The sequence below is a fragment of the Haliotis asinina genome, chromosome 6, assembly GCF_037392515.1.
Source record: "Haliotis asinina isolate JCU_RB_2024 chromosome 6, JCU_Hal_asi_v2, whole genome shotgun sequence".
Taxonomy (NCBI): Eukaryota; Metazoa; Mollusca; class Gastropoda; order Lepetellida; family Haliotidae; genus Haliotis; species Haliotis asinina.
This window is the reverse complement of record NC_090285.1, coordinates 6335187-6361386: the sequence shown is the minus strand read 5'-3', so window position 1 is coordinate 6361386 and position 26200 is coordinate 6335187. Positions and strand designations below refer to the sequence as shown.

General features: G+C 36.6%; 1 protein-coding gene across 1 annotated transcript; it reads right to left on the bottom strand.

The window, feature by feature from the left end:
* Positions 1-672: 672 nt before the first annotated feature.
* Positions 673-18060, bottom strand: LOC137286135 (forkhead box protein O-like). Its single transcript, XM_067817804.1, has 2 exons — positions 17440-18060; positions 673-9210 (listed from the first exon to the last, which is right to left on the bottom strand). Exons 1-2 carry the CDS (start codon positions 17785-17787, stop codon positions 7633-7635), a joined length of 1926 nt encoding a protein of 641 aa, XP_067673905.1. The 5' UTR covers positions 17788-18060; the 3' UTR covers positions 673-7632.
* Positions 18061-26200: the final 8140 nt, after the last annotated feature.

Sequence of the window (26200 nt, the reverse complement as noted above, 5' to 3'; positions counted from 1 at the left end):
TTCAGGGCAAACCTATGCTTTATTAAATAACACATGGGGGTAGAGGAAACATTACATTTTTGACGTACAACCTACTTGTTGTTTGAACGCAGACAAGTTCAGTGAATCTCATTATTTCGTTTGGCTTGCCAGATTATGTGGTGGTATCGTGCGCTCTAATAAAGCCTGACCGTGCTATATTTGAAGATATAGAATCCCAGAGTGTGTTGCACTTCTTTGCCAATTGGTTTCATTCGTACCTCCGATCCTTGTAATTACTGTGGTCATTATAGCAGGGTGTGTTCAATACTTCTGTCTGACTATATCAAAATCAATTAGATATGGTCACATTTCTGACAGGCTGGTTCGTCAGTTCTCTGAAAGGTCTTTGTGCTTGGTGGTCATACTAAGCCTGACGCCATCACTTCCCACAGCACCACGACAAGCGTGCAACGGTTTGTCATCGGGGAGTGGTTTAGAGTAGTCGATCAAAATGGACACAACGACACAGAAGTAGATGGACCAACATACATAGACATAAGCTCACTTGATTTCATTCCCATGAAATGAGCTTATGCACACTTTCTTTCGCAGATTTAACATCAGCTGTTTCCTTCTTCTGGCAGCGGTACCAATTATTATCACTAACACACATCTATAAGCCATCTCTATAAGTAGTAACCAAAATACGACTTATTCCTTTTATGAGTTTATTGAGCATGTGACAATAAAACAACAAGCGAGCACAATGTTGATATGTTTCCTTTCTGCGAATACACTTGGACTGACTCTAGAACAATGGGAGTAAGCCAGACTGGACCTAACCTGTTATCAGTACACTATACTAGCACTGGGGGTTCAATATCAAATAAAACACATGTCAGAATTACATGTTACATTAATAACATTTCAACTAAAAAGGTTATGATAGAATATCAAAACTGAACATAATGAATGCAATAAGATCCCTGTTCTAACAATGCTGGCATTGTCAAGAAAACAGAGCTCTGAATGTGACACTACTGTAGTAAGCATGATCATAAACTCACTTTGTACAATATAATCTGGAGTCTTTTAGACCAACACATACTACACATCCTGCTGGTGCCTCACAGGAGTGTAGGAGTCAAATCTCAACATGCCTATGATTTAGTTACATGAGGAATATCTATAGCTGTTCTACATGGTACTTAATCACATGAACATCCCACAGAACAACATTCCTCAAACTCTGCAAACTGAACAAATTATCATGTACATTGTACGCAAAAATATATTTATATATATTCATATGATATACTGTGTGTTACGACATGAGAAGGGCATCATCTTTCAAAAGACTTCAGCAAATGCCCAATATATAAAGAAAATAAAACAATCTCTCTATGATTTCAACAGAACACTTAAAATCTGAACTTGATTTCTAAAATATCACCAAGATAAAAGACATGCTACCATTTTGATAGCAATGAAAATATGACTTTAGTTCTGATACAATCAATTCACAAACTGACTGCAACCCAAACAATGCAAAAGGACAGCTCCAGCATGAATCAGTTTACCCCAAACAAACAAACAAAGGGAGACAGACATCACTCTTAAATTAGCTAAATTTATTCTTTAACAAATGTTCTACTGGTAAAAATGTTTTAACTTCCTTTCAATTAAACAAAGGTAATTTGGTTTAGGGAAACATGCATGGAGAGCAGACCTGTAGCATATACACCATCAAACAATTGCTAAAGGTATCACTGCCTTGAAATTTTCTAATTCAACATGACACCATATGTGATAAAATCAAGAACAAGGCACTAGGTATTGATTACCTATCACATTAATGGATTAAAAACAGAATAAGGTGTCTATTACTCAAATGATCGATAATGATCAAATGCTTAATGTTAAAGGCAGTTGTCATGTCCTGAGATAGTGACCAAACAGATGAAATCTAACAGCAATATGAAACAACATAATTTCAAGTTATTTCTATAGAAAGAAACCTTTCACACGGGCATATAGTAACGCCTTTAACTGATTATTTACTATAAACCCCCTTCCTCCACAACAAACATTTTCCCAATACCTAAGGCATGACAGAGGAAAATATTTTCACAAAATGTTAAAATGGCCAACAGAAACTGTTTGAAATCACTTGCCATTAAAGAGTTTGGCACTACCAGAATTCTTTACGTATCTGCAGCTTTTGGAAAAAATGCACTTCATCAGTAAGCCCACAGTTCTGTACTGGTTAAGTCATTAGTCTGGAACAAGACAGTACAGCAGATAGGATTATGCTAAGTTACTGTGTGCAGTTGTATAGACAAGGCACAATCTTAACAATTTTAATTCAAGACCACATGTACTGTAACAGATGGAGACAGAATCTCCCACACAAATGCCGAATTCACTAGGACTATCAATGCTGGTCGTTTATGGAAACAAAGTGACATCTACAGTAGTAGAACCATGACAAGAGTTAAAAAAATAACTGAAAAATTGAATTGCAGTGTTAGATACTTTTGGCATCCTTGGGACCTTGAGTTTTTGGTTATTATTTGTATCTGAATCCCAACAATGTTATTATTTACACTGGGATCATCATAAAATGGACATCTGTGATGTTGAGAACTAATTTAAAATAAATAAACAGCAATGGATCAAGTGGCACCTGACTGTCTCAATGAACAATATTTTTTATTTCATTTACATTTCCATGTGCTGAACAAATATTAGGCCATGATCATTGACTGACAACTGTTACTTAACTGGCTAATAATAAAATGTTCAGGACTTGCATTGCATTATGGAGCTTAACAATGTTGCTGAACAATGTTGTGGTGTCTAGTTTTCTGTGCATTAAAGTACCACTCTGTGATGTATTTATTGTTGACACATTTAAAAACAAATGGCTTCAGAACAGGTTTATCAGTCATGGAGTCATAACTATAAATCTAGTAGCACACTTTGCTGTGAGCACACCAAACTGATGCCAGTGATCTTATACATTAATTGAGACTACATGTTAAGTAGAATATAACCCAAAGACTATGTAATTCCATGGCTCATGGAAAATACTGCAGACCTAATTCTGAAGTATGCAAATGTTAAAGTGTATGCATAGACAGCGATTATCATGTGTCTAGTACTTATCAGGGTCATGGACTGGAACAGACAAATGATAGACCATTTGAATGTCTACATTCCTGGTTTGATGACCTCAGCAGAATATTTTCATAACCATTGTGGCTATTATAGCAAAAAGAATATCAGCTCTGAAGCAGTAGAACAGATTTTACCAGTTTGGTTAATATTATAAAGATTTACAGCCATTGGAAATTCAGCCTATCAACTGACAGCAGGATTGAATGTTCAATTCATACTGAAACGGACATGTAAAAATCACAATGACACTATATACAAGTCTGGAAAGCCATGCCTGTTTTATATCATGATACCCTGAATGAAGAAGACATCCCCTACTGTAGCCAGGAAAACAAACACCAAGATATTTATCATGCAGTACAGAGAAAAAAGTACAAGAGAAGAAAGTGAAAATGTAAATTCCAAAGTTTGGCACAGATGAATCAAATCTCTGGGGTAACCCAATTTCTTTCCATAGTTTCAGTGTTAAAGATGTCATAAATTTGTGATGCCAGGGCATGTATTAAGCTACACTGCAATAGATATGAAATAAAACTACAGTAAAACTAGAGATACTAGGAAAGCACTCTATGTGAAAGCAGACACCACTGGGCAACATTTTCATATGTTGATGAAATAAAGTCTTCAACAATAACAAAATGCATTTATTTCATTGCAATCCTAATGCAACAAGAAATCATGCTCATAACAAACATTTCAGAACATGAGCATTCAGGACTTGCAAGCCCCAGTGTCTGTGTTTGTAATGACATTAAACAAGATTTGGTATAAAGAGGAAAACGTGAAAACCATGTTGCCTCAGTCAGTGGAGGGGAAAGGTTTCCATCTATCACAATGTAATTTCATGACTACAATTAGATTTGGTGAATTCTGTTTAACCAACCGATAGTTGTATACTAAGCACACAGGTGATTACTATTCATTATTCATCTCATGTAAATTAATTCTCAACTGTCCTGAATTCTGGAGTATGTGCAAGACCAGCATAGAAATGATATATCAACCATGTTTTTCAAATAACTTACCTATTTAAGCCATTGTTTATAAAATGTTTATTCTAATGTTGTCATCAATTTAACCTTAAACAAAAAAAAAAAAAAACCCTCTCTTTAACCATGGGGTGGAAGGGAGGATACTGATATCAACTGTGCAGCCACTGATGGCATGATTAGGATGGGAAAAACAGGAAACTTGCTGCGGAATATCACTAAATACTGACCATCTTGGTATTAATATCATAACATTATAAGGCTTTAAGAAGTCTGGTACCATTCATTCTATTGACAGACACTAAGATAAAAGACACTTACTATATTACGTGCATTTACCTTCCTCAATTTGAATGGCAAAATGACCTAGCACTGCATTTTCTACATGAAAACAAAAACGACAAATGAGTAACAACTAATAATAAATTTAACTAATGAATTTGTGATAAGGGTAGAAAAGCCTGGCTATTCCTCTCAGGTTAAATAACAAAACCATATAAATATATACTCACACCTCATTCAAATACTCAAACATCACAGGTAGGGATATTCAGTCATGGAGCTGATCCACCATTTAAACAATTATAGCTATGAGTTAAGAACAAGAAGTCGGAAAATCAACTCACTTTAAAAATGTACACCTTATATACACTGATATACAACAGACAAATCAACAAACAACGTTTTCTTGTATTCAGTAATGAGAGAGAAAGGAGAAGAGTCAATAATTTTCCTGAGAAATATCTGAACCTATCTGCATTTAACTCAACACTGGTTCCAACATACTTACGTAAGACATGAATGTCCTTAAAAACTTAGCATACCCATTATCTATACTTAAATCAATTGTGTTCACTCATCAGGAATCTTTCCCCCCTTCCCTACCAGATCAGTTATTCTCGAACCGTTCGTAGACCTTTGAACTTCTTAGGCCCATTCTTATCACAATAGCTATGATCAAAGTCAAGAATTCTTCAGGCAACGAATGTTTCGAGAATAAGGGCCCTGATTAAGTGTTAATTCACTCCTGGAAAAGCACCAGACCTAGACAATATATCAGTGTCATGAGAGATTGACAGACTGACACCGCAGGTGACCTCTTTGTCCTACAGCTACATTATGTTGGGAGACACAAGGTACAAGCTCTAACTTTGGCATCTTGAAGATGCTAAAGAAAGCTCATTTTGTGGATAAAATAAGAATGGCCCTAAATCCATTTAACAATATAACAGTATGGGCTTGAAATACTTTAGAGCAGCTATGTAGTTAGATATCCAGTGTTAAGCCAACTGCTTCAGGTTCAGCTGACCTCAGTTGCAACATGGTATCATGGAAGCAGGTAACTAACTCTGTAAGCTAAATCAATTGAGCATCAAAATGTCATTATGTTGAATTCAGCAAAAGTAATTTCCAATTTGATTCTTCTAAATGTCAAAAATATATTTTTCAATGAAATAATTTCATTTTCACTAATCCAACAAAACTGGCAAATAATGCTCAACTATTTGAAATGCCACCTGTTATTCTAGTTGACTTCATTATGCACAATGAGCAAAAGCTATACTGATTTCCAGGGCGCTCTTTTGTTGATGTCATATCCGAGTGACAACAATGAGGTATTATGGTCAAAATCCTTAATTCTAAGGAATTAACCCCCTTTCAAAATTACGTCTGATTAAATGTTTGGCAACTATTACAACAATTATATACGAGTGAATATTTGTAATTGTGATCGCTTTTGAACGACACAAAATCCTCCAAATCATATTAATTTCTCTTGGCACAAGTCTCTTGTATTGCTAAATGCAATAAACTCAGTAACATTAGAGAAACATTCCTTCATGCACATGCCGACATGGCCCAATTTTCTGCGCCTTGCTTGTCACCTTCATAAATGGTTTTGAGATAACAGAACTGATGCTCAGTCAAAACATTCAATGAAAAAGAAAATAAATCCCTCAAAACACTGACAATGGCAACGAATTTTTTAACGTTCTAGGAAAGTAATTTTTTATCTAGAATCTCATTTAGTTTATCCAGTCCACAAAACATTATTAGTAACTCTGAAATGGTTTGACTCGTATGTGATTTATGATAATATTAGTAAAAATCCATTGACACTTTAAACAATAAAAGTCTGTATAGGCAGGAATGTTCCTCCATAAGAGACAGGTTGACTATCACATCCAATATTTCCATCCAGCAACTAGCTTCCCTGTTATAATTCAGGACATCGACAGACAGCACTATATAAGACACCAATGCAACAAACACTTGGTTGCTTAAAATTTGTACATGTAACAAAGTATGTATACACTGAATGCAGACTTTCATATATTATCAACAAGCATCAACCATATCACAAACTGTTTCAATATTACCTTAAATTGTAATTCTTTAACAAACCTATTTTCAATAGAAATGTATTTTACTGGTAAAGCATGTCACCTTTGCAGTTTCATGCCAATGAATTACCTCATATTGGCTTTATTGGCAGCCTTGTACACAAACCAATTTCTTTAGAAGATGTATTACAAAAACTGACTTCCTACCTAAGTATCGAATCTTTGCAATACTGCAAAATGTCTTTTACTCTTGGTTATACAAAATGAACACATACTTCAACTGACTGTGTACAGAGAGGTTCTTGTTTCAACACAGTGAACATTTACAAATATTTCAAATGAAAGTGGAAAGCTACATGATGATATGAACATTTTCATTTCTGAATAGGGAAGTTGGCTGGAGCAATGATGACAAGGTCCACTTAATGTCTCATCTTTAAGACAAGCTACTGGCAAATGAAACAGGAAATTCATCAAATATATAAATTAGATGTCAACCACAATATTATGAAGGTGATCACTTCATTATGAAAAATGCGTGAATAGTCTGGATGCCACATCCAAATTCTGCTGATACATGAATGAAGGTGTTCTTTAGTCACAGGCAGATGTATGTACATTGTCTAGTTTATAGTGAAATAGTATATCCTATAAAATATAGCCACCTTCAGCTATTACACGAGGTAAACACTGCATTGGGCCTGGCTCCTGACAACACTTGATACAGAGGTCATGGCCTGTATTTCTCAACATCACTATATCTTTGACACGCAAAGGGAACAATCCTTGTGTTCCTGCTTCATATGTAATCCAAACATGCACTAAATATACATGTGATACAACTGTAAGTTGTGCATGTAATCTATGAATGTATGTTCACTTGACATTTGTAGCAGTAGAAGTTGGTTTCTTGTATGTATCCACCTGTAATATCAGTCTCACGACTGACAACCTCCCGCATCTCCTAATGTCTCTGCTTGCCTGCTAGCAAACAGGCATGCTGCCCTATATAGCTACCATTGCCACACCATCCTTGTGCCACAGAATCCATACTGGTTTCCAATTGGCCATGGTTCCTCCTCATACATCATCACATCACAATACATCACATCACATAAGTACAGCACTAAGATGTTATAACGCCACCATGAGTATCATCAAACAATATTCTTGTTTGTGGCTGGAGGAACATTGGCACTCCCATCAAAGTTAAAGTCTAATTTGCCCTCTAAAGACAGCTCTTGTTTAATGATCTGATCAAGATCACAGTCCAATCCAAATATCAAGTTTTCTATATCTATATCAATAGGTACATCTCCCTCAACATGTCCAGTGTTCATGTTGCCAGAGCCTGCGTTTGGAAAGCTTCCTGACGGTAAATTCGTTTGGCTTCTCTGGTTGTTAATCTGATGGCCAAGCTGAGTAGCAAGGACCTCATCCATGTTGGAGTCTTGACTGTCCATATTGTTACATGTGGTTGAAACTGGGCCATTCAGTTGGGCACGAGAGTAAGGCATGTTCATCTGAGAGAACTGAGAGTGACTGGCAGTCGTGGTGGGAAGGGTGTAACTCATGGCTGCCCCTCCCTGCGTGAGGGCTGCTCGCAGGATGGAGTCACTGGAAGTTTGGAGCTGCTGTTGCAGCACCGTGCGGGGCTGGGCAGTTGCTGAGCCAGATGCTGGGGAGCCTGGAGCCTGCTGAGGAGACATCTGCTGTGGCTGAGGGGAAAGCTGGCGCGGTTGAACTGGGTGGGGCTGAGGGGAAACACTTGGACTAAACCCATTCCCATATCCAATTGGGCTGGCCTGTTGTGGAGATCGAGAAGGTGATGTCATCTGAGGCTGCGTGTTGATGGACAGCTGATTGGTTGTGTTTAGTTGGGTTGCCAAGTCCTGGCTCATGCCAGAATCCTGCTGGTACAAGTCTTGCTGCCTGAACAGATTCTGCCGCAAACCCAAGTTGTTGAAACGACTGTTAGAGATGGCTACACGTTCCAGGTTGCTCATCACTGTTTGAGGCACAGGCTGCTGGGCAGGTGATTGAGTGTTGCGTTGCAATGACTCAGGGTAAGGTGGTGGGGCTGGGAGGTTACCAAACTGACCACTGAAACTTCCATTTTGACTATAATTTGAATTTTGATTGAAATCAGACATAGTCAAATCATTGTTAGAACCATTCTGCATGAATTGTTCTTGTATCCCATTCCCTACCAAATCTAAACTTTCAGAACCTGTCAAACCTATGTTATTTGGTTCTGCTAGTTTCATACTGTCCACTAGAGTGTCCACTAACTGATCTGTAAATCCATCAGAACTATAACAGAAATTCCCTGAATCCACTTCAGGTCCCCATGGTATTGGAGACATTGGGGGTACCTGGTTGTCGTGTAAATCTGGTTCTACAGCAGCCTGAATTGGAGAGAGACGGCCACAGCTACTAGCATTAGAACTAGCTCGTGGTCGAAAGTCAAAGCCAAAGGTTGTATCTAAAAAGTCCTCTGAAGCTGATGATGGGCTGCCACCCGCTTCCAAAGCAGCTCTTAGAGCTTCCACTTTCTTCTTAACACGACCACGCTTCTTTTCATAGTTTTTGGTTTCCATGCTGCCTGCCCTCCGTCTGGGGGTCTTCCCTGGCTTGGCATCTGGGTTGATAACCCACCAAGAACTCTTGCCTGTTCCTTCATTCTGAATACGCATGAAGCGACTGTGCAAGGACAAGTTGTGCCGAATCGAATTCTGGAAACCAAAGAATACAATGTGTAAGTTAAACTTCAAATGCAAGTAACAGTGAAAACATTGAATGGATGCAATGATATTTGAATGTTGTTTTACTTTTGAAGCCTTGTGCATAATGCAGTCTGGAACAGAAACAGTTGGTCAATAAACATATCTATGATTTATCTATGACTGAAAATGCCTTGGTAGGCAAATCTGGGAAAAATTCAGCACACTAGTCAAAATTTGATTCACAATAATGTCCTTTCTCTCATTACACGTGATAATCAACAAAACTCGTATTTGAATTGGTAATATTTATTACTCTTTGCGGTAGTCTAAGTTTGAATATCAACCTCAGAGACCTATATAAATCCCATTGCATGCAGTTCTGGTAATTCTGTGTCTTCCCATTATTCGGTTTCAGCTTTTTCTTGACAATAGATCTTTCAACCTTTGTTACATTAATAGTTTCAACAGTATCAAACATCTACTTATTTTATTTGAACATGCAAACACTTATCATAAATCCAAGGACTTTATCATACTCATACGTACGCAACCACAATATTTCCCTATACCCTGGTATAGATAATAGACATACACAATATCCTGGTCTAATATTCTGTTAATGAAAATTAATTACATAACCATGAAATGCATACTTAATGTAACTACTGAGTTGTCATCCAGATAATAGGAGATAAAAATATGATTAAAAATAGTACATCAATAAAATATGATGAAAAGGAATCCAGATACTTTCTTCCTGAAAATGTAGACTTGCCACATAATCTAGACATGCACTGGTATTTTGTTTCAGGGTCTGTATGATAAATTGTATGACAGTTGGTTTTCATGCATATTTTTATCTCCTACTATCTGAATGACAACTCAATAGTTACATTCAATATACATTTCATGGTAATGTAAATAATTTTCATTAACACCAGTGGTGAATAGTGCTGTAGTGATGAAAACTGGTAATATAAAATGGAAGGCTTGTGTTTTCCTGTGATCCCTTATTTCTGCTCTCAGGATACTTATCTCTGAGCACACAGTTTGTTAAAAAAGATAATTGCTAATAACTGTCAAAACATAAAAATATTATTACAACAGTAGAAAATTACAGCTACGTTTCACTCAAGATAGGAAAATGAAAAGGTTCAATAAAGAACACTTAAACACATTCTTAATCATTGTCAAGAAAGGACAGGAGACATTCAGAAACATAAATGATAACACAACAAAACGTCCAGTCATACTTCCTCTTCAGCTATGAGTGAATGCTGTAAAAGTACACATCTATTTCATGAGACTGTTTTCCTTTATTGGCCCAGTGCCAGCTCACAGCATGAATATTCAACTTAATTCTCTGCCTCCTCCTTTGCCCAGCGATACTATAAGCCTTCAATGGCCACTCTAACAACAGTGGCCAAAGCGAGCATTCTATGGTCAATGTACATTTGCATTTCTCACACATCTATATACTGGAATAACAATATGCATCAGTAATGTCAATACCAAATGTTCATTCCTAGAAAGTGGGTTAATAACGCTGACCCAAGCCTGCTACAATGTCAGCCTAAATATAGCAGCCTGACTGGGAGTGCTCTCAAACCAGTATGTGTGTGCTAACACTCAGCTCCACACAGGGAGAAGTACAGCAGGATCATTCACAGAGTACAAGAGGCACTGAAGTCTTATGCAATTATATAATACTACCATAAAAGACATGCATGTGAAATTCAATGCAAGTCTGTCCCTACAAAAATCTCTTTACATTTCTTTCACAACAATTTTCACCAGCTGTCAACAGTTGTTTAACAGAGACTACTGACACCAAAAACATTGTACACAAGAAACCACAACAGGTTGTTGGTGATCAACAGGTGAAGGATGTCTTCAAGATGCATCATTCATATCCAAAAACCTCTCGGGTTACTAAACAACAACAAATACTATGGAAATGCGATTGGATATGTAACGACAATATAATCTTCTCTCAAACCGACCCTTTGTCAGTCATAGTTTTATTTCCCCCAAAAGTGTGTGTTTCTTGTGAAGGATTTATAGCATGATGTATGTCCTTCAGATACAACCTTAAAAGTAGATGCATTAATGTTGACTGGCTTGTGTCCCAGCAAGATTGATTGATGTTGCTAACCCAGACAATGGCACCCACAGCTGTTACTGAAGTCTTGTTTCTTTTTCCTCAGCACTGTGTACGTGTCCCTCATTGGAAGCTACTTCACTACTTGTCATGAAACAATCCTTTCGGTGCATATTATAAGATGTTCATTAACATCAAACAATTTAGGGGCTGAGAGGTATTAAGCCATGAAAAGGAATGAACTCATCAAAGTTGCAATATTTAAACTATGAAAAGATCTACTTCATGGCCTTCCCAGCATGCCTTTCACACAGGGAAACTGCCTTCAGCAAAAATGCTCGAGTTCCCATAAATCCCATATCTCTCAATTCACACTTCAGAAAATGCTAAGAATTTGTCACAAGACATTAAAGATAAAAAAAGAGAGGGAATATAGCACTTCTAATCTAGTCAATCAAAAAATGTCCAGTTGGTGTAAACTGACATGTAGGATAGACGAATCTAATTCTTATACTAAAAAATACACCTTAAGAAAATATGTCCTTTTTCATCTGGTGTTCATATGAAAAAGTACATCTACAGGGACAACTTGTGGGCTTAGTCCAAGACTTTGGGGGATACCAAATTCTTTATTTGTTAACTACACAGTTTCAGTGTTAATTTTAACTCCTTCTTCAGGAAAATTTCAAGTCTTAACAAATAATAAAGTTGATATCCAAAATATCTCTAATCAATGTTCATCACTTCTAAGGGCTCTTCAAAGAACATGTTATCTATTGCATTAGCAATGTTTTAGTGTAGCTTCTTATACTGTTCTTAAGCCAGAATGATGCCGACAAGTAAACATATTACTACCTGTTTGACTGGCAGTCCAGAAAGTGGTTAGTCATGGAGAAAATATATATTACCAAAGCTTAATGACATATACTTTCTTAATTACTCACTGACATTTAGAAATGCCAATCAAAGTGTTTCAGTGTGTTGAACTTACAACTATGTCTGCAGTAAAATGAGAATGTTTAGAGCATGCTACTCACGTACACAACTGTTCTACTTTAAATGTTCTTTTGTAATGTGATTACTAACTTCTGAAGAAAATGATGTATACTTGTTGAAAATTTGTACTTGAATGGGACATCAAGAATTATCTATTTAACTGGCATGTCAGAAGCTGATGACCAATAAAGTATCCTACCTTTCTGATATTTTGCACCTTGAAATTCCAACACTTTCACAGGTTTGAAAAATTCCCTTGGGTAGCTGCACCTTGTAATACAGTACTGAAGTTGTGAATTGCCTCATAGAATGTTTTTAGAAGAAAAGTAAATTATTACTTTATTGTAATTCAATAACAAAGTTTGGACAAACTGACCTGGATGTGACAAGTGTTTTTTTATGCCCTCATGACTGTAATTTGAACCAAAGTGTGTTTATTAAAAATGAAGAAGAAAGTATTCCTGCAAAAGCATACACTTACATCAAAATATATGCAAATGTGCCTTTATGTACCAAATTCTAAACAAAAAAAAACAGACAGCAATCCAAGCAAGAATCATTCATGTGTGCATCTATCGTGATGAATACTTGATCACAGTTTGGAATACAGCAGGGGTAACTTAGGATAAGGGCCATAAAGCACATTGTTACCACTGACAAGATCAAATTACTGCCCACTGAAATTATCATTTGGAGAATTTGAATGCAAGATTAGTTGCAGTCAAGAGCAACTTCATTTTGATACTTAGTAAATAAGACAGCTATCAGTAATATTTGCGGACAGATTAGGGTAAGTGTTTTGCTGGTGTGGAGTGAACTGTACTCTGTGACTTCTGTGGGAGTGTCTCCTATTCCTGCCTAGCAGCACCTCTCACCTTGCCTGTCCCTAACACTTGAATGAGGACAAAAACGTAACAAATATTCTAAATATCCACATACATCTGGCAAAACTGGTTTGTCTTTCACCAATATTTTAGCAAAATCACAAAATAAACGTTTCACTTCAGTTTGACGTAAAATCTTGTATGCTTTCCACAACATTCAGTTACATTATCAGCATGTTTAATTCGCATATGTCCTAATTAGTATGATACAGTTGCCAACTTTCACTGAGAAAAATTGAAGGGTTTGACATCAGTATAAAACATTACCCTAATTTGCACTTACTACCTTGGTAAGAAAACGATGCAACTAAACATATCACTGATGCTGCTCCAGAGAATACATATTTCCAGCTGGGTGTAGTGCAGGTCCTAACCACAAGTCACGGGAAATAACCCATTAACATATAAATTACCACTGTCGGATTTTGACAGCCATCAACATATTCCCTTAAAACTATCTTTATATTCTTTACAGATAAATAAAAAACTTTTAACAGGTCACTAGTATTAGTAGTAACATCTGAGTAAGGATAAACCTACTTCTCACACTGCACTTAGTCGAAGTGGATAATAACTATTCTATTGGTGACATAAATTCCTTTGAACCACATACACTCTGATGAAAGTTGTACTACTTTTGAGCGACTCTTGTGGGGAAGTAATTGTTGAAACATTACAGGAAACGCTTTCACTCCAATAAAAAATTCATTAGTCTTATAGCTACTCACTTTAAACAGGAACAGCTACCAAAACAAACGACACAATCCAAGTAACATCTACATTACAATGATAAAACCCTCCACATTCTTAAAGAAACCAAACACACTAAATCAAACGTGAGTAAGCACTGACGATATGGCAGGTTTTAATCATGATGCAATGTGTATGGGGACTGTACGGCTGTAGTGATGCATCAAACTATCAATGGTTTGTAATTGTTACAACTCCAAAAGCAATTAATTGCTGGTATGCACAAAAACACTATCAATGCGTTGATTAGTAATTGACTTCTGTTAATAAATGTGTATCACAAAACACAAGATGTTTTGGTGTAGACTTGCAGCTTCAGTGAGTTTATGTTTTACCTGTATGCTTGATCTGGGTTTTAAAGTTCCTTGTCAGTTATCAAAAGACACTCAAACTAATTCAACTTGTTCTTACAGCATTGTAAACTATACATTTATTTGGGAAATACTTCAAATGAGAAAAAGAAAAAACTATTGCAATAGTACTGCAATAGTTGGTTGCAATAGAGTATTGCTATCACAGTTGTACGTAGCAATAGACTATTGCTATCACAGTTGTACGTAGCAATAGACAGTCATTATCACAAAAGTTGTTTTCCCCTCGATAGTCACCCCGAGTAATTTGAGAGAACACATTCCATAGTTTGGTGGCTCTCTGCTGGTTTTCTTCAACAGGCCTCTAGAGGATGTTTCTGATCTTTTAACTTCACATTTATTGAACAAGGATTCTGCCAGGTTAACATCTCTGGTTCCAAAAATTTAGAGATATCTCCACAGTACACTAAGTTTGTAACAGGAACTGATGATGGTACCACGCTACAGTCTCATCCATACCTTAGTGAACAATGATAGGAAACATTACTTCCAATGGCAATGATTCTTTTAATGTATTTACCAGAGCCCAGATAGGTTGTGTGTCCCGGTAAAATACACACAGAAAATGTCCAGTTACACATTTAAAAATAATTGTTGTGAACCAATTATGTATTTAAATTGTTAGATACTCAAAAGGTTTAAAGCATGAGTACGCTATGACCCTATAAAAAATCATTTGCGTAATGAAAAAGACATCGGCTGCTATAGAGTTATACTATTAGTGTAGGACTATTGTTGTACTGTCTGTAAAGGATGGGTAATGTTTTGTATGAAATCATTTCCATTATATTTAAGTTGGTTCTGATTAGTTATGACGTAAGGCAGTACATACCTGCTTTGTAAACCTACTCAATGACGTATACTTATCTGAGTAAAATCACTGAAATACCCAAATATTTAAAAGCAGTGGGTAATGGAAAACGAAATACCCACTCAACATTCATAATACCCACTCACAAAAATACACTGGGTACAGTACCCGCATGAGCTAAATCTTATCTGGAGCTCTGGTAGTTCAGTATACCACAAGGGAAACCCAGAAAACCAACATAACATATTTATGTACACTTAAGTGAGTCAATAAACTTGAAAATATATGTGCATACACTTAATTAAAGAGTAATAAGACTTCATAAATTAATTATTATACTATAGTTGCAACCGACATGTATGGCAGACTGATACAATATGTATAAATATGCATGTTCAAAGGCAAGGAAGTATGTAGCTCAGGTATACTCACTGTTCTACCTACAGAGATGTACACATCTCTGAAGTAGCCATGACCTCAGGCGAAACCAGCTACTTTCCAACATCTATTATAAATTATCATTATTCTCAACGTAAAAGGAAAAGAGGTCAGGTGTTAGATCAAAGTTGAGTCAAGGGGAATGCTGTGAATTATGTACGATATCAAATCACTGGACTGCAACGAAAGTATATTGGGCATGCTTGAGTGATTTAAGATGTTCATGCAAACGACCTAGCAAAATACCCATTAGTGCCAAAAACATATGCTGGAAACAACTCTCATAGTCACTGACTAAACTCAATTGTCACATCGTAAAAAAGCAGTTTGTTATTTCTTTTCGTTCATAACAGTATGTTTGTCAAAACACTGTTTATAGTATTTTAGAGAATCAAAAAGTGTGATAGGCTCTTTCATGATACAAACTGTCAAAAAATATTAATTAAATTTAACATGTCAACATGGGGTTACTCTTTCTAAGTATAGTACAGATTTTAGTAATCTTGGGAGCTTAGTCGTGAGATGCCTAATTCACAGCATTACAAAGCACTATCCAGTGTCCCTGTCATAATGTTACTGTAGCTCTGTAAACAAAGTTTTCAGGTATCAATGAAAAATTGGAACATATATCCCAAAACAACTTGTCAAAATGTCCAATCCCTGAATTACAGTTTCTCTGCAAATGACATTTAACTGTACCATCACATGTTCGTTACAAGAACAGTCATCCGCAGGTTCCGTATCATATCCCAAATATGAGAATCATTAAAATCAGTTGGTCATGTCAGTTCATATACAGTAACAGCCGCCCTCAATTACTTCACATTTCAATTACTACACTGCCATCCATATGATAAAATAAAAACAAAAACAAACCAAAAAAGATATGCGGTTTCATCCAGTTATTGAATATGAATCTAATTTTAACTACTAAATGAAGAAATAATTTACATCAACCTGTTACCATATAATTGAAATTCACAGCTGTGGTACAAATGGAATGACTCATTCGGACAAGTGTTCCTAAAAACTGTCATATTACGTATTGTACAAATGTAGGTTAAACCTGCTAGCAGTTGAGTGAAAGGTGGGGAAAAAATGGATGTCAACAACCCTTAAATTTCAGCTGATAATTCTGACACATGTACACAAAGCTATTATGCTTTCACATGTTATATCTTGGACAAGCAACAAAGTGTTGGACAACTTGACACAATAAGTGTTTCTAACTGTTAGCCTATGTTATGTTTGCTTACAATTACTACATTGTATACATTGGGCACCCACGTGACTTATTCACGCTAATGTTTGTAAACAAAGAGATGGGAATTTCCATGTTAGTTTCACAATAGGAGAGATCCCGTTAGCCCGTGCTGTTCATGTAACGAATTGTTAACACAACTGAAATCACATATTAATTACAATCTGTCACGGCTAATTAACGGGCAGTGTTGCAGGTGGCGATCCTGACAGTCTGAACGCATTATCTCCAACGTCTTGATCTGAGTAACCGACATGATATAATCGTTAATTAATGGGTGTGACAAACGATCAATTATAACTTAAGAGGTGTCTTTACAAAGGGAAAGTTAATTTTAGCGTTTGAGGAGACCTACAGCGAGCGAGGGGCGTTCTCTCCAAACATTCTGCTCACGTAAACTCGTCTCCTGCAAGACGTGACCTTTAACATAATACGGAACCTGAAAAGTGACGCACATCCCCCAAATCGGAAGCAGTGGTGACAGAATGTACGCTACTGTTGTTTTAGGATATCGGCTATAACTGTCATCTGGGCATTCTTATAATATACACACATGAAAGTCACTGGCCTCTTAGCAAACCGTACGTTAGCTAATTAGGTCGGATAATATTGCACACAAAACTAACCTTCCAGCCAGCTGAGCTCGTACTGTCGCCTTTATCTTTGAAATAAGGAACATTTTGTACCATCCAGTCGTATATTTGAGATAGAGTCAAACGCTTTTCAGGTGAACTTTGGATAGCTTTCGTTATCAAATCCGCATATGATAAGTTTCCCCACGCATTTCGTCTTGACCCACTCTTTTTAGTGTTTAATCCTAGTGGATCTTTCTCCTTGTGATTTTCAGTGGAAGAATCCTCTGACACGGGGCTATTCTGGGCATCAAGAATCTCCCGATTCGGTCGTAGAGGCCAGGTGTTGGATCTTGCCCTAGTTTGAGGCTCAAAATTAGGATCTATGTCTGCAGCGTCCATCTTGCGTTTTGCAAATGAACGTAACACTTAATATCTAGAACACACCGTGGTATTCGTCCTCAGCCCACATATTCCACACTTCTGACAAAGTTAAACATCCATAGGCTCACGTAATGGAGCTGCCAACAGTCACTGACACTCCAATCTGCTATGTAATATGGTATCCTAATGCTGGCTAGTGAGCTATCATCCAACATACCATACGGCCATTACTTTACTCTACTACCTCGCTCCAGATCTTGGGGAGACCTGATGACGTATTTGTTGTCACGGGTGATTTGCATACATGTGGTGGTGATATCATGCGCATGTGCGCAGTCGGTATCTGCGCAGACGGGAAACTTCCTCGCTCCGAGCTTGTCCTAGTTTCTCTCGCAGCTAACGTGACATTGGCAAATCATAACAGTACGTTGGCGCGTGTTGCATGCACAGATTTATGCCGCCAAAATGTGTAAACGTTATTGGCCGTGTGCTGCGAGGGGTAGGGTTTTTCTATAAGCACACGTGATAGCCCTTTTGGCGATCATGTTAAAAAAAAAAAAGAAAGAAACTTGTTGCACCCAGACTTAGTACCTTTTAAAGGGAATATTATGTTAATGATTTACATCTACCAAACTGTAAGGAAGAACGACAAAACTGTTTCGGAACAAGGATACGACAAGCACTGTTAATTAAGTAAATTTCAAATTTTTACTGGTGTACCAGCGGTATACAGAAGTGAGTGAGTTATTACCAAGACCGCGTTGGCAATTTTTCAGACATTGTGCCACTTGAACAATTTTAACATAAATAACACTTTCAAAAGTCAATTTACGGACAGAAAAACAACCTGTAGTTTACCACAGAATTGCATATAAAAAAAGCTGAAATGCTCAAGACAGGTTAACATGTATCGATCTACATCAATACGTGGACTATAGATAGCCAGGCAACGACATAGTGTCATTAAAATAACCAGATATGTGTAAATTCTCTTAAAATGTGTGATCTTGGATTATTTCAGGTGTTGTTAATTAAAACTGCAAACACACAAAGATAGGACGAGACTGCTATAAAAGACGTAAGAATGTACATGGACAAAGAAATTGTAATAGATATAACTATTAGGCGCAACGTGAGGGAGTTAAGTTTTGCGCGGCATTTTTTTTTTTTTTTTTTTTTTGCATTATTCCAGTAATATCTCGGATGAGGACACCAGAAATGGGCTTCACACATGTGACATTGTACCCTTGTGGGGAATCTAACCACAACCTTTGGAGTGACGAGCCAAAGAAGCAACATGACCTCATCCGAGTACTTGTTAGATACATGGCAGAAGGAACAGCTCTTTTGATACGGAAGGGGAACTTTTCTCCCAAAGTGTTGTATTTTAACTTGGAGGGATGGGTGTCTTTATACTTACAAGGCATCTTCAAACGTGGATTTACGTTTTAAAGTTTAGACTCACTTCACGCACTAACCATGTATATGTATATGGTTAGTATTTGTTACATAGATGACTTGGGGGAACCAGCTGTAAACCTTATGCCGATGAATTGCACCAGGATCATGCATTAAATTACTGAAGGGCATGTGCACATACGGTGCATTTGAAGTTGCGTTTTGGTGCAAAGCTCTATTAACAATTCGCCAATTTTCACTGAGTGTCACTATTTATTCAACTTATAACAACAATCTTTTGAACCTTACGAATTGTTCGTCTGTAAAGGGAACATATAAACAGTATGGAATATTTTGCACAATATCTTGACTGAAGTATGTGGGTACAAGTAAGTCTAAACGTTTGCTGGGTAGTATGCATGTGGGTATTCTTCACTCAGTGACCCCAGGATATATCAGTATATAGCTGATACAGAATCAAGTGTTACAGAAACAATACATTACAAGAGTAAATAATAATAATTATAACATAGCATATGCACAACGTGTACTCTATATTATCACATTTGGGATGACAACGATTTCCTTTCACGCTGGCAAACCTCGTCCCACCACAAATGAGAAGAAAACCAACAAAAACTACTTAGACAACAACACCAACCGAAACACACACCCGACAATATCACGCTGCAAACAATTATATGTTAGCGATATAAACATAAGAATATGATATGAACATTGGTCGTTGATTCAGAAAGATCGTGCAATGACAAAGCAAAGCACTTTCAGATATTTCAAAAGGTTGGAATCACTATGAATAGTGTAAAAAAAAATGTAACATTTCATATCAAAATGTATCAAACATTCCTGTCGTAATTACATGTACAATAAATTACATTACATTCCTCTTCTGTGTTTTGTAGTTGGTTCATGATGAAATTATATTTAATAAGTAATCACACACAGAAGTGAAGTGCCAGGCAAATGACATTAAACACTTTGGGTAAAACAAGAAACAAACACGAAATGGCTATTCAGTGGTGATGTATCTGATACGGGTATCGGGTATCGTAGTTCCGTTTCTGGGGGATTGTTTTGAGAAAATTAACATCTTGAAAATGTTTATAACATCTGGGTACATCGCATTTTCAAGTGATTACTTCTTCCTGATGCAGTTAATAAGAAATGCGATCGCATGTTTCAGAAGGGCACGTCTGTGGTAGTGTCTACCTGCGTTAGTGCCCGTACGTACTAGATCTAGTTTACACAACTATAATGTTCAAGATGTAGATCGCATGGTAAGCTGATATGATGCTCATCTGATACTGTTTTGCATCCTCCTGTTGCAAGGTGGTCTTGTTGAAAGACACGTAAAGACATGTTGTCTTAACGATTGAGTACGCGATGGCTGATGCCGCGGACAGAAATTAATTGAAGATTATACGTTCGCTTCACGTAACACATCTCGACACTTTACAAACTTATTGACCTGTAAACATTTGCTTGATTTAACTCCACTGTTATGGTCCATCAGTCTGTACATTCTGGTCCAGATAAGTTCAGACAAGACAAGTTCTTTATTGTGAATAACACTTCATCAGGTGATGAAGGATAAGTTCTGAAACGTCCTGTTGGTCACTATAAAGCTGACATTATAAATCTTGTGTTTTTACCCTTTTCTTGAGTATTCCACTTCTAAATGCTCTCCAAAGATTTAAAAAAAATTGTTTTTGTTTAATTCAATCTGTGCATCAAATACCCATTGCCAAATTCTTAGAAGGAATCATGCTTTGAAACTTACTTATTGAAAGTTGTACAAACTGCAAGTGTGCTGTGGAGTGAGAAGCAGTACCAAATACAATAGGCTGTCTTTCTGTAAATGTAGGTGTTGTTTAGATCACAGTGGATTAAGCAATGGCTGTAGTCGATCAGTAGTCTGACTGTAAAAACTTTCCTTGTCACTGAAGACTTGGGGTCAATTCAGAAATGTGTGAAGCAAATTACTGAGGTAATTTACTGAAACCTCTGTGAAATGAAACTCTCTCAATCAAAAGCCCATTGGGATGCTTAATGAAACGAGGGTTTGCAGTCTTAATACATATCAATCAATTACTAATAAATATTGCAGGAGTAACTTTGTGGAAAATGAAAAAAAATGTGAAAAACATATTTCAACATATATCACTAGTGAGTGAGTGAGCTGAGTTTTTTATTATTTTAACAATATTCTAACAATATCATGGTGGGGACACCAGAAATGGGCTTCACACATTGTACCCATCTGACGTACTGAACCCAGGTCTTCTGTGTGATGAGCAAATGCTTTAATGCTGGGATATCCCACTGCCTCACATATCACTAGTGAGTCCCAAACAAACTGAGAAGCAGCCAGTAAAGAAATACATAGTTGTGGAAATTCAAAACATTAGTTCATCACAATACTTTTTGTGACATAAGTTTAATATTGATAATATTGATGTAGTACAGATAATTCCCTACCCACAATAATTCTGTTATCAACATTTTAAGCAATCCCTATATGAACCAGTACTCACCATTATATTTGATCTGTCTGTGGAATTAGGCTGAGAACTTGTCTTGATGTAGTAGTGATGACAAATCACAAGACAGGGACAGGAGTTCAATCAGAAACTGAGTTCTAACATCATTGTTGAAATGGCACTCATTACCCTCATTACTGTAAGACAAGAGAATAACTGATGCCTAAATTTGATACCATCAGCTTTTTTGGGGGTATTAATTACTATGTAATGATTCTATTGTGTTCACAAAATGCTAGATCTCTCTCTATATATGTTATGATGTAAAAGGTTCTTGATAATATACTGTCTTCTCAAAATTTTCATAAATTTAAGACATGATAGTAGTAACAGATTATGAATAGCCAAGAATGTGAACATCTTAGCCCAAGGAATAGAAAATAATTCAATACTGAACTTTTTGACAGAAAGTTGGGGATAACATGAGGGGCCATAACCAAGTATCTTTTCCATGACGTGTCTATAAAACGGTCAACTTCAACAAGAGCTACATCATATCCAAATATCTTTTCCATGACGTGTCTATCAAACGATCAACTTCAACAAGAGCTCCATCATAGCCAAATATCTATTCCATGACGTGTCTATCAAACGATCAACTTCAACAAGAACTACATCATAACCAAATATCGATTCCATGACGTGTCTATCAAACGATCAACTTCAACAAGAGCTACATGCTCTCTTTTGAGATTATCAAATTGTCTCTTTGTTTTAAAGCTCTGTCATGTGATATTTTAGCATGAAATGCCTTGTTGGTTTCATTATCACACCTAAAAGAGTAAATTCAGTTGTATCTTGAATCCTAGGTGTAGGAACATGTTGCCCTGTCAAACTTACTGCATATCCAATACATCTGTGGTAGATATCAAGGTCACATCTGCAACAAAGATAAAGTGGGAAACGATTTATAGGAAGTAAAACTACAGGTGTGTATGTTTCCAAAACAAATTGGCATAATTTTTCAAAAAGAAGTAAGTAGCATTTGATTTGTTTCACAGACATGTGAAGGTTGCATACAACTTACACACAAGATATAACATAACAAGACTGAATTGAAACTTTACCACATGTTCAGTTCTTCTGATTCCAGTTTTCAGCAGATCAGTGTTAACTTGTTTCCACAGGAGGCTTTTTTTTTGATACAGTATGTGCCAATGCTCATACAAAATCCATGAAAGTAGAGGCGTAATTATTGATTTTTCAAACTGATTTGTGAAAATGGATCATTAATAGTGTTTATCTGTTTACACAACATAATTTACACTGAATGCACTGACAAGACTGACCTTGCTCCTCCAGTTCAGGAAGTAAATCTCCATCCTAAAGAAGAAATACACATGGGTGTGTCACAAGTCCATTCAGATTCTTCACTTTCTCTATAGTTTAAGATATCATAAATCATCGGTTTATTTTCAAATTTGTAACTGAAAATGAAGAGTTTTAGATATTTGAACTGAAACATCAACCAACAATACATAAATAAACATTAATAAATATTATGTGGAGGAGCGTACCTGGTACTCATGACCATGAAATGCTGAATTAACAATTTGTCGGACATGGATCTGTTGCTCAGAAAACATAATTTGCATAGATGTAGTAAAGTCCTTGACATGATGATCAAGCTTTTCTCTGAAAAACTTTTCTGAAAATATACAGACAAACTATTAGATTCATCAAATGGAAAGCTCATACAATGAAATTGTTGGCGTTATTTGAGACAAAGCTATACACAAGTATTCTTTAAATGATACATTTGCACTCCTCTTCAAACACATATATCCTTGACAGGCCACTGTTAAGAATACACAAGGGCATCCTCAAGTCAAGGTTTTATTCAATAGTGCATTAGTTTAGAGGTCCCATAGAACTAGGGCTTTCCATGTTATGCCGAATAAGGACGCTCTGACATCCGTACCTAATTTCAAACACTGTGGAGGTGGACTGTCTAGAGAAATTAATATCGTTAAATAATGAAAACATTTTCAGCACTTTAAGAACCTGCGTGACATGAACCAAATAGAAGACGTCAATTCCTCTGGCAGAGGGTGAAATCTGCCCTTGGGGAGCCCTAGATGAAAACACATAAAAATGAATTTGTCAAATGTCATGCCAAAATGATAGAGAAGGTCCTCCACTTCATCCACTCCTTGCATGCTGTCATCTTCATTGTAGTTGCAATCTATGATAGGCTCAGATGGAGAGTCCTCACAGCTAGCATCCTTTGAGACACCATGAGGATTCTGTCTCCAGGATCTCTCAGACCCATCCTCTTGAAGACAACTACTGTCATGGCTAGAGTAGCCTGTATCGTTGTCAAGCTCAGCATCACAAGATGAATTCATAACCTCACTGATTTCTGGAACTTCATGAAGATCAGCTAAAAGGGATGACTGTGTCTGAAAATGACAATAGTAAAGCACATCAGACTGACGACAAGAGTATCTGGATGTCAACTATTTTGAGGAACACAAATTTTGGGAATACACTCTTACTCCTTTATCCAGCGAATGATTTGGTGATTAAACAACACATTTATTTTTATAAATTATCCAGAAATATCTGCTCTGAGGTGGTCTCAAAGTTTATGGTAAAAGTGTTATTCCATAAGGAAAAGTCACACCAACCTTTCCTGATTCTTACAAGTTAGTGACTGAGAGACTATTTATGACATGGTGGCTGTATGTGTATTAGGAGTGAAACTTTACATGTCATTATCAAAACTTATTTTTTCAAAGAATGAACATTTAGAATAACAAAGATGTCTGGTAAAAAAACAAGATAACACATTTTTAAAAGGAAATCTCAAAGTCTCAACATGCCCTCTATTTAAAGACACCAATAAACCCTTAACATTATGTAATGAAGAACACTGAGGCTAAGTTTACTTAGACAGGACGTTATATGTTATGTAAATGGATACAATATATATTGTACGCTGGGTCTAGCTGTTGTCAGTACACTACAACTAACATCTGCCCTGTAGACCACAATCAAGATTGGGAATCATTGCAACAATAGCTAGGTGTACAAACTAAAAAGTAAAGAGCTCATTCGTGCTCTCTGCAAATTTCAAATTACCCATAACAAATTTAACGTTAACATCTCTTGTCATCAGGATGTACCTATTAACAAGCTCTACTGTACACTCTGCAATTCTCCACAAATTGAAGACGAAAAACATATTTTCTCTTTCTGTAAACCAGGGATTTACAGGACCTGGATTCCTGCGTCCTATACCCATAACAATTGATTGTGGACCCAACACAATTTATCAGCACATCCACAGGAAGGCAGGAAAGTCCAAATATTTTTGTAAAATTTCTAATAACATAACAATTAATTATCACCATGTTTGACAATTGCTGGGTTATGGTATCATTTGCAATTTCATTACTGTAACAATTAATGTGTTGATCATGATAGACAATACTATAAGAGTATAATAATAATTAATAATTGAGTGTCTGGGACCACCATTTTGTTGTCCTGGACCCCTGAAAATTAGACACATGCATCCCAGGGACCCTCAAATACAGGACTCAAGGTAAATCCCTGGTAAACAATACCAACTCTTTCATGAAAGATATCTTATCCAGTTTAGAAATGTATACAGGGGCCCACTCTCACTCCATAATATTTCAAGTTTTAAACATCAACGTGTTCTATTCATTACTGCTTTATTCATACACCTAATAATTTCATGCAGATATAAAGCAAGGTAATGTGAATCACCACGTGAATCTGTACCTGATATTAGGTAACTTTATCATGGGCCTCTAGGCCGACACTACAAAATAAAACCTGCCTGTACAAACATAGGGTGTGGGCAATTTTATTCATTCAAATAATGAAAACATTTTACGTACCTAGTAATTTGAAAACAGACCTAACTGTTTTATATATACTTTTCGATATCAGGATTCAAAAGGTTGTGCTAATTCGCACGTTTAACTTTTCCCAAGTCTCTTAACTGATGGCGGCTTTCTAAGTAGACAAACGGTTTGCGTCTATTTCTGTAAAATACCTGATAAATCGTATTCTGTCGGCTACTGTAACTTTCTTGTGTCATTTTCCTTCCGGTTGAAGTATTGTCTGCGAACATCTGTCAAAAAATCGGAAAAGTATATTGATGGTGCTAATTACTAATATAATGCACATGGGACGTAAAACAGTTATTAATGGAAAACATGATGAAATCTACGAAATCTAAAAACATTAAAAGAACATCAGGATCTAATCATCTGAGCAGCGCCCGTCCAAGTAGATTCGTCTGCTATTCGTGACCTTGACTAAGTTCATTGGCCAAGTTCAAGGACCTTTATACTTGCCGAAACAACTACTTACAATTTGTACATACCTTATGTCGAAGTATTTAAAAACGCGAACAAAGCTATTGTTAGTAAATTTAAACATAGATATCTAGATATAATAACGCGTAACTTTGTGAATACAGACCCGGAAGTGTA

What these genes read in the sequence shown, in the direction of transcription:
- LOC137286135 (XM_067817804.1), bottom strand. Translation starts at nt 17,787, where the DNA reads ATGGACGCTGCAGACATAGATCCTAATTTTGAGCCTCAAACTAGGGCA. An exon ending in CGAGCTCAGCTGGCTGGAAG is followed by an intron (nt 9,211 to 17,439) that starts GTTAGTTTTGTG and finishes TTTGGTTTCCAG; the next exon opens with AATTCGATTCGGCACAACTT.